The sequence below is a fragment of the Eurytemora carolleeae genome, unplaced genomic scaffold (genome assembly GCF_000591075.1).
Source record: "Eurytemora carolleeae unplaced genomic scaffold, Eaff_2.0 scaffold457, whole genome shotgun sequence".
NCBI classification, from domain to species: Eukaryota; Metazoa; Arthropoda; class Copepoda; order Calanoida; family Temoridae; genus Eurytemora; species Eurytemora carolleeae.
In genome coordinates this window covers 125,346-135,165 of record NW_019396346.1, presented here as the reverse complement: position 1 = coordinate 135,165, position 9,820 = coordinate 125,346, and the positions used below count along the sequence as shown (strand labels likewise).

Below are 9,820 nucleotides of genomic sequence, written 5' to 3'. Positions count from 1 at the left end.
TGTAAAATGTAAATAAATTGTATATTGTAAAATGTAAACAAATTGTAAAATTGTAAAATGTAAATAAATTGTAATATTGTTATACTCAGGCTTCTAGAGAAATATAACAAAAATACTTCAAAGTTCCATAACTATACTCAGGCTTCTAGAGAAATATAACAAAAATACTTCAAATGTCCATAAATATACTCAGGCTTCTAGAGAAATATAACAAAAATACTTCAAGTTCCATAAATATACTCAGGCTTCTAGAGAAATATAACAAAAATACTTCAAAGTTCCATAAATATACTCAGGCTTCTAGATAAATATAACAAAAATACTTCAAAGTTCCATAAATATACTCAGGTTTCTAGAGAAATATAACAAAATACTTATTGTCGAATTTTGTCTAGCAATTTTAAAACATTTTTGTTAGTTTTTTTCAGATTGATTATTTTAGCTCCAATATTCTATTTTTCTGATTAAAACCAAAATAATATTATTAAATCAAAGTCATTCATGGATATGGAAAAACATTGTATCAATTTTAAGATAATCTTATTTTATTCAATTCCAAATTCATTTATTGTTATTTTTCAAAGATTTGAATATTCAGATGCACCATAAACCTTTTTTTATTTTCATCAGTGTAAATAGAAACATGTTATTCTGCAGGGATCATAAAATACAAAATGCGGAAAAAAGTTTTACAAAATATTTTCATTTATAAAATGGAATTTTCTTGCAACAAATTTTCTTTCCAGATAAATTCCAATTTTTCAAGTGGTCAAAAAAAGTTTTTTCCGAAAAAAATTACTTTTTCTCGTCTCAGAGTTCCGGAAGTGCTTTCGTAGATATTATTCTGAAATAATTGTATATCATTGAAAAAAGTTAAAAATTGATTTTATGAATTTTATAAAATGTTGAACTTACTCGGAAATTATGTAAAGAGACATAAAGAAAAAATATAAATATTAAAGGTTTATAAAAATTGTTAAAATTAAGAACCATTTGCTTTTGTACTTGTATTTAACTTTTTACCTCTAAAGCCATGTACTTGCAGTACATATAACATTTACCTCTGTAGTCATTTACATGCATTTGCCTTTCTGGACATGAACTTGCAGTACATATTGTTTACATTTACCTCTCTAGACATGTACTTGCAGTACAGTTAACATAGTTCTAGCTATGTACTTGCAGTACGTATTGTTTAAATTTACTACCCTAGGCAAGTACTTGCAGTACATATTGTTTACTTTTACCTCTCTAGACATGTATTGTGAAGAATCCGAATCAGTGTTCTTCTTTCTCCTTCAAAAAAAAAAAAAAATTTTAAATAAAAAATTTTATATCTTGATAAATTGTTTAGAGTGGTGTGGTTGACTGAATTTTTTATGAAGGTATAAGTTTTTATATATAGTAAAGCTCTTGACTTATATAAATCAATATATATTTGTTAACTATAGCTGGCCAAACGGCTGAACCAAATTGGCTGACATTTTTTTAAATAACCCTTGAATATCCTTGGGTTACCAAATGCAAAAATTTGTTTTAAACAATTTTTAAAAAAAATTTAATTTTCTAAAGATTTTTTTCAATTCCACGGACAACGCCGGGCACTTAAGCTAGTTTATATTATGACTGTTAAATCATTTTATGTTTCCCTCTGGGGATGGGGGGGATGATCTGTCATAAAAATATGTAACCCCGGATATATCTAACCTGGGAGGGGGGACAGGGTGACCGGAAGATGTAAAATGAGCGCTTCTTCTATTCTCCAGATAGTAATCATCTTTCTTCTTTCTTCTGAAATATGAACAATTTTAATACAGATACGGTGGTAGGTGATAATACCAATATATTGAAGACAACTTTCGATTTCAATTTTGATCAAGCTTTTAGTTTAAACCTATCCCAATTGGTCTATTTTTGTCTAATATAAACTGTTGGGGAGGGGGTTGTTTTCCACCCCCCTCCCTATGATTTTACCCTTAAGTTGAGATATGGGAGTGTGATACATGTCCATAGTCCAACTGTACTAGTTAGGGTGTAAGAAAGGATTTTTAAAAAGTTCAAAAAGTATGTAGAAATAAATTTCAAAATAATTACTATTAAATTATTAATATCAAAATATGCCGCATGTTATTATATGTCCATTTTGCAAGTCATTTTCAAGTCCTATAGCATAATTAATAAAAAAGTTATTAGCCATTTCTGATTTTCTTAAACACCGACCCGCCGTTTGACCGTTCTTCACCCTACCCTATGCATAAAAAAATTGGACTATAAACAACTATAATGGTGAAAAAGTGAAGAGGTTTTAGCGTTCTAATATAGGCCATTTTTAAGTTAACCAGAATAAACCACAGGGGAGGGGGGGTTGGAACTTCGCCCCCCCCCCAACCGTGATAGGGTTTTAACAGTATGGCTACACAAAAACGTTAAAAAAGCTTCTTTTTTGATTACTGTAAACTTGTAAATAAGGCTTGTTAACAATTAAGCTTGCTTAAAAAAGTCGTCTTTCATTATATTGATATAATCGCCTACCACCGTACAATCCCAACAAACAATGCAATAAACATTCTCACATAAACTATTGGTGCATTTTGTCCTGATTTCACTTTTACTTTATGAACAAAATTGTCAAAGTAAAACACCTGGAACGAGAAGTTAAAGCGTTTTAAAGAAAGTAATTAATTGGGAAACATTAAAACAATCCTATTTATTTTGTAGAGTAAACATTAAAGGAATTGAGTTTATGCAGCAAACTCAGGTTTTCTAACCCCTATACCCTTGCAACCTAATGTCCTAGACCTCAAATATTTCAAACTATGAATTCTGTTAGATCAATCAAGCTAAGTTTGAAATATCACAGGTTTACACAATTAGGATTCAAAGTTGTAGCAATTGGAAAATTTGAGTTTGTGACAAATACTCAATTCCTTTTTAACAAAATCTTAAAATTAATCATTTAAAATAGTACCTTGGAACAGGAACTTTCCCAGTTTTGCGAACCTAAAAAACATTTGATTAAGGGACTGTAGACGAAATTTCAAGTGATCCTCCATTTAAGATAAGAGAGTGGATTCACAACAGCTTAACCTTTCATTGATAATTCATTCATTCCCTATTAGAGCAATATTTGAAGGGTACAGTTGTAAATGCATTTTATAGAAATAAAATATATTAAATATTTGTACTTGATAATTAACTTATAAAACATTCTTTCATTATTTATCTTAACCCTATCTATGCTGGGGTACTTGAAAACCAGGATATGCTGGGGGGGGGTCAATTTGACCCCCCCCCCCTCTAAATTCCATGTTTGATGTCCAAATATGACAAATGATACATCATTGGAAAGCTCTTGTGTTCTACTTTTAGAATCTTCAACAAAATTTGCAAATTTACAAAAATTGAATTTTTTATCGCAAAATCCAGTTATATAGTAAAAATGTTTGCAAAAAAAAATTTGTCCAAAAAATGAAAAATTATACATTTTTGAAAAGCCCTTTACCATGCCATTTCAAATATGCAAAAAATTTTGCAAAATTTTAAATAACCTGATTTTTAATCAAGAAAAACTAAAAATGTGCAAATTTCCTTTGACAACTGTTGTTTGCAAAAAATGTAAATTTTTTTCTCGTAAAACCTGTGCAATTCGTTTCCTTATGTCATAGGCTTTCCAAAAAGCTAAATTTTATCAAAATCTGACAAGTGGAAGTGGGTCAAAAGAAAGATTTAGTTTGTTACAGGAAAAAGCAGTCATCCAGGCAGTTAGTAAAGCCCGGTTTTAGGCTTAAAGAGAGGGTTTTGGGTATGTAGGAAAAGTCAGAAAATTTCAACAGCCTCTGACCAATACTTCTTGAATTATGTAAAAAAAACTACAAGGGGGGAGTCAAATTGACCCCCTCCCAAGCAGGAATAGGGTCAAATGTTCAAATTTACGAATTTAATTACAATCAAACCTCCATTTCATCATCTATAACAAAATCCCTCTACGAGCTACTTTATAGAACCACAATTAAAAATAATCAATGTTTAGTCTTGGAGTACAAATATTGATATTAAAAAAAAGAGACAAAGGTTTAAAATTGTGACACATCCTTTAGAAATTAAATAGAAGGTGGATAAGGTCTACGATAGACTCCCAGCTTTATTTCTACATTAAAAGGAACTGTATACAAAGTGATTTCAAATGACAATGCAAAGATTGCAATGTCCGATTCACAAGTGTACTCTTAAAAGAGTTGTCTGATTAAGTACAGTCCCAATTTGATCCAGAAAAGCACGGGGGTAGAATCGGTTTCCCCATCTCTTCATGAAATTATGTTTTGATGAAATTATGTTTTAATGAAATTGTATTTGAATGAAATTATATAGAATCCTGCTAAGTCTATGTTTGATGAGGTTCTAATGAAAATTCTAGGTTTACCACAATATATATCTTCCAAGGGGATTAGAATCNAGTCCATGTCTTTTTGTTTGTTTGTCCGTTTTTATCCAATATTTTTCAACTCGGCAGAACCGATCGGGCCCGAATTTTGTGTAGGACTTCAAAGGAACCCAGGGAAGGTTTATTGAATATCAAAATCGGAGAGATAAAAATTCCTGGAGAGTAGATGGAATTAAATTTTTGAAAATGCGCCAATTCAAAAAGAAAAATCAGTCAAAATTTAAAAATAATTTTAATTGACCGACTTTCAAAGCAACACCAGTTAAAAGTTAACATTTTTTGAAGGAAATGGGGCGCGAAGCGCCCTGAAAATATAGTTCTTAAAAACGTTTTAAAATATTTAGAAAAACTTACTGTTGCGTAGTAGACGTTACTAGTCTCCGTGAGAGGGCGAATATCGCAGATTGAGGCGGAGCGGCGGAGTCCACTTCCTCCGCCTCCTCGGCTTAGATCTACAGAACTGCTACTATGGATAGAAAGAAAATTAATCAGTAATTTTTTATCTGATATTCTCCGAAATAAAATGATAATATTCACTGAAATCTTTTTTAACTAATCCAAATGGCTATTTGAAACCTTTTTATACTTCAAACTCTGATCCTACTGGATCTAACAGAATTCATAGTTTGTAAGATACATGGTCTACGACATCAGTTTACACAAATGTTAGGATTAAAACGTTAGAGTTCAGTTCCTTAACGAAGACAGCTTTGAAGAAACTTTTGGCGAACAAATTTGTTTGAAAGGAACTGAGTTTTTACACAAACTCAGGTTTTGTAAACCTTTTATATTTGCAACCCGATATCAACCACCTTCGATTTATCAAACTATAAATTCTATTGAATCAAAAAGACTAAATTTTAAATATAAAATGTTTACACCAACGGGTTGCAAAGAGGGATTAAAAAATGTCCAGTTTTAAAACCGTCGCAACGCCTTGGTCTTTGGTTTTAACTCTCTAAATCACGTTTTACTTGAACATTTTATGAAAATAAAACGCTTGCTTCTTGCTTTATTTTACAAAATGCTGAACAGTTTTAACGTCAATGCTTGCAATCCTTTGGATCACTTTACCTTAGAGATGAACTGCTTGATCCAAAATGGCGTTCAAGCCATGAGTCTGTATGCGTAACGGGAATTTTGGGTCTGGAAAAAAAATAAACTTTAATTTTTGTTGATGACAGTTGAATGTTTCTTATATTTGTTGATTACAGTTGAATGTTTCTTATTTTTGTTGATTACAGTTGAATGTTTCTTATTTTTGTTTCTAATATACACGATCAAATGAGCGGGGGGAGGCATGTGGCCAGAAGCCACAACATTTTTCCCTTTAATGCCACATATATTTTTTCTTGTCTCACAGAATTTGAGTCTTCCGGCAGTTACTACGTTTTTAAATGATAAAGTTAGGGCATTGAAATTAGAATTTCTTAAAATCCTGCCGTATTTACACGCAAAGAACATACCTTTATGACATTTTATAAGTTTATTAAAGATCAATGAATTGTGTTTTCACTGTTCAGGTTATAAACTGTTTTACATTATACAAAGAAACTTTTACATCATTTTACGCATTGTGGGCACCGAGACAAATTGTTTGGGGTAGTCTAAAGAATAAGAAAAGATGAGAAAAATTGCAATATTAACTCTCATTACCTAAACGTTTAAGATTTCATCAAAAAAAATACTTATTCTGCAATTTTTCTCGTTAAATAATGTAAATTTTCGGTTATCATAGCGCACTCTGTACTTTCAGAATTTGTTATGGTGCATTATTTTTATTGTTCATAATGTTTTCAAAAATAATTTTTAGCTATTTTAGAGGAAAGATTGAAATAAGTTTAGCAGTTTACATTATTACAATTTAAAACTTAAATAAAAAGTTTTTTTTTATTTATATCGTTTGCATAACGTCGCTGGATTTTTGAAAAATCACAATTTCAATGCACTAAATTCATTATTTAAAAACGTAATAACTGCCGGAAGACTTAAATGCTGTAGCATGGAAGACTGTACCGTTGTAGCTCAAAGCTGCCGGAAAACAAAAAAGCTACTATGTGGCATGGAAATGAAAAATGTTGTGGCTTATGACCGCTGCTTGCCTTCCCCCGCTCATTAAATTGCTAGAAGGATTAAATGCAGTATGCTTTAAAAGAATGTTTACAGGAAAGGAGGAAAGGTGTTTAAAATATTATTTAAATGTCAAATAAATTTATAATTTATAATTTATAAGATCCTTTTCCAAAAATTATTATCTTTATCTTTATCTTTATCTTTAAACTTTGAAATATCGAAATTTTTGAGCTATTGCCTTTTTAATAGTAGGAAATAGATTTAATAAATAGCAAAAAGTAGCTGAATCGCGCAGAAGTGATTAAACCGCTTTTCTTGTCGCCGGTTCAAGCTGAGGCGAAGTGGCTGAACCACAAAAAAAGTTTTGTGAATTCAAAAGTATATTTAAGATTTAGCTTATTTCTAGAAATAAATTTAAATTCACAGGAAAAAAAACATTTCTACAAATTCACTGATTATTATTAAAATCTTACCTTCTCTCTGTTTGAGCAGTTACATGAGTTATTTTAGGTGACCTAAAACAAATTCGACAAGTAAGAAAAGAGCAAAAAATTAAAATTAAAATATTTTATTCTCAAAATACCATGTTAAAGGTAGTGTTCGCAAAAAATGAAAGGGGTATAGGCTTACGTCGTAAAATATTCGATGGTGATTGTTACTTTAAATCTTACTTCTATCTGTTGCGTCTATAAGGAGAAAATTGTTAAAAGCAACTCATACCAAAGAACGTAGCGTCCATACAAATTCAGAAAGTTGCTACATTCGACTCAGATCGTAAAAAAATCAATTTGATTCCAGACAAATCACTCAAATATTATTCCTATAATCAACGATAATTTTTCGACGCATTCGTATAAAGTTGATATTTCAAAATATTTTTTCCTTCTTTCTTTTATAATATACTTTGAATGAAGTTTATTTGGCCGCTATAGGTGTCTCTGTCTCGATGCTTCGTGAGTTCCACGTGGAATTGAGACTCCAAAGATAACTAGCTGAATAAAAAATCGTCGTTTAAAGTACATCGTATATGAAACATAAATATTATGAATGTCAACTTTATACGAATGTGTTAAAAATTATCGATGATTATAGATTGTAATGCCTGAATGGTTTGTTTGGAATTAAATTGATTTTTTACGATCCGAGTCGAACATTGCATCTTTCTGAAGTTGTATGGAGGCTACGTTCTTCGATAGGAGTTGTTTCTCTTTTTAGACGCAACAGCTATAGAAACAAGAAGATTCGCGATCACCATCGATAATTTTTTGACGTCAGCCTTTTATATGTGGCTATTGTTTTAATCTCTAAATTACGAAATTTGAAAATATCGCTTATATTCAGCAAAATCCCTTCTGTGACAGTAGCAGTTAAATTAAAAACAAATGAGCGGTTTAATGTCGCTTATTTGGCAGCCATTTAACTTCTACTCCTAAATAAGCATGTACTTCCATTTTGGTATAAAGAGTACATTCTGATATTTCTACCTGGTGGCAGATTGTAATAAACGTTCCTCCTCTAAATCAACCTCCTTGGATTCAGAAACATAATGAGCGCCATCTCCAACCTAGACAAGTATAGTGCCACCCACAGGCCATACAACTGTTGAAAAAAGACGACATTCTATTTTTCTAAAGATGCAACACAGCAGTACTGTTCACAGACACTTTAATTTATTAGTTAAAATTTTAGCCACTTTTTGCTTTTAGGCATTTTTCCGTTAGTGGTAAAATCTATGTTTATGCATTACCCAACCTTACTAAAATATGTGTGAGTTCTTTCATCATTAGATGGTATCACATCTCATAAAGGTTTTTAGTTGTTTGGTTAAGGTTGGGATGCATATTAACAGCTGTAATCGTTTAAGCAAAGTTACACAGAGGCCGAATTTAAAGAATTTAAACCGCGTCGCTGATCCGATAAAAGCATAGTTAAAATTGAGCGCCGGCTCAAATCTTGAAACAATTAATACAGTTTCAAGTGGAAACAACTATGTTTGAACCGCGTCTCATATTTGAGCCCCTGTTTAAATTCTTTAAATTCGGCCTGTGGTCTATTTGCTTTAAACTAGCATCAACTTTACATAATATTATTTAAATGTAGTGTATACCTATAATTTCACAATATTCTGGGTTCTTCGTTGCATTGAATATAAATATTTAAATATATAACATTGGAACACCCTGCTTCACAAGGTGTTAATGGGGGTATTTCATGATAAAAATTAAAACTATGCTTTTCAGGAAAATTCAAAATTTTTAATATAACTGCAAATTTTGGCAAAATGCACAATTTCTTAAAAAAAATATTGAGCAAAAAAGTCATAAAAAAATATCAAGTTAAGAAAAATATCATTTAAAAGAAAGTTCATGAATAAATTTTCAAGTTAAGAAAAATATCATTTAAGAGAATTAAAGTTGATGAAAAAACTTACCTTTACTAGCTTTTCAGTTCCATTGGACCGATCTATTTTGAAATATTCAATAAAATTCTCATCTTTTCTAAACCGGGATAGAAACAAGATTATTTTAGATATTTGAAAAAAGTTTATAATGTTGACACTAGGGTTGAAATAGGAAAGTGTGATACAAGTTTTAACCCCTACTATAAGAAAAACTATTTTTGAAAGAAAAAATATCAAAAAAATATTTTGAGACTGTAGGCTTAATTTCATGTGACACTCTACGCAAAGATTTACATGAGTGCCCTTAAAACCTTTCTGTACAGTTCGTCGAGGACAGATTTATGTGCGTGAAAACTTATCGAACCCCGCTCGCCTTGTAATTTAGAGTGCACTATGTTCAGTCTGAACTCAAGCGCACACAGAAATTGTACCGTTGTAAATCGATCATTGTCATCTTTATATGAAGGGTCACTAGAGATTACCCTTACAATCCCTTTAACAGTCTTTTAGAAATGTCTTTTGAAGGTATAAGGCCAAAAAAAGGTTTCCCGTACTTCGAAATTTCTCTGATAATCTAGAAACAACAAGTTTTGACTGTTAAAACCTATTCTAAATTCCTTTAAAACGAATTTTAACTGTGTAAAGTTTTCGCATCAAATGCATTTCATAATTCTATTTGGAATTCATAAAGTTGAAAATAAATGTCATGACTTTTGTTTTTCCGAGTAAATTGTTCCAATAAAATGTTTAAGGCGGAAATGCAGAGAATTTGATCAAATAAAGTATTCTTGAGAAAGAGCATTTACTCAAACACAAACTTTGATTATCAAAAATAAATTGAGACTAATAATGCGCTCAGGAGAGTATAGGAAACTTCTGCAGTTCACCCAGGCAATTCATTACAT

General features: G+C 30.9%; 1 protein-coding gene across 1 annotated transcript in view; it reads right to left on the bottom strand.

The window, feature by feature from the left end:
• Window positions 1-92: 92 nt before the first annotated feature.
• LOC111701421 (uncharacterized) overlaps window positions 93-9,820 on the bottom strand; it is a 43,712-nt gene continuing 33,984 nt past the window's right edge. Inside the window, exons 14-23 of the mRNA XM_023472702.1 lie at window positions 8,946-9,012; window positions 7,999-8,078; window positions 6,988-7,029; window positions 5,516-5,587; window positions 4,796-4,907; window positions 2,969-3,000; window positions 1,708-1,791; window positions 1,248-1,296; window positions 800-844; window positions 93-300 (exon numbers count right to left, since the gene is read on the bottom strand). Coding sequence (XP_023328470.1) covers window positions 241-300; window positions 800-844; window positions 1,248-1,296; window positions 1,708-1,791; window positions 2,969-3,000; window positions 4,796-4,907; window positions 5,516-5,587; window positions 6,988-7,029; window positions 7,999-8,078; window positions 8,946-9,012 — 643 coding nt within the window. The 3' untranslated portion in view covers window positions 93-240. The remainder of the gene's footprint in view (window positions 301-799; window positions 845-1,247; window positions 1,297-1,707; window positions 1,792-2,968; window positions 3,001-4,795; window positions 4,908-5,515; window positions 5,588-6,987; window positions 7,030-7,998; window positions 8,079-8,945; window positions 9,013-9,820) is intronic.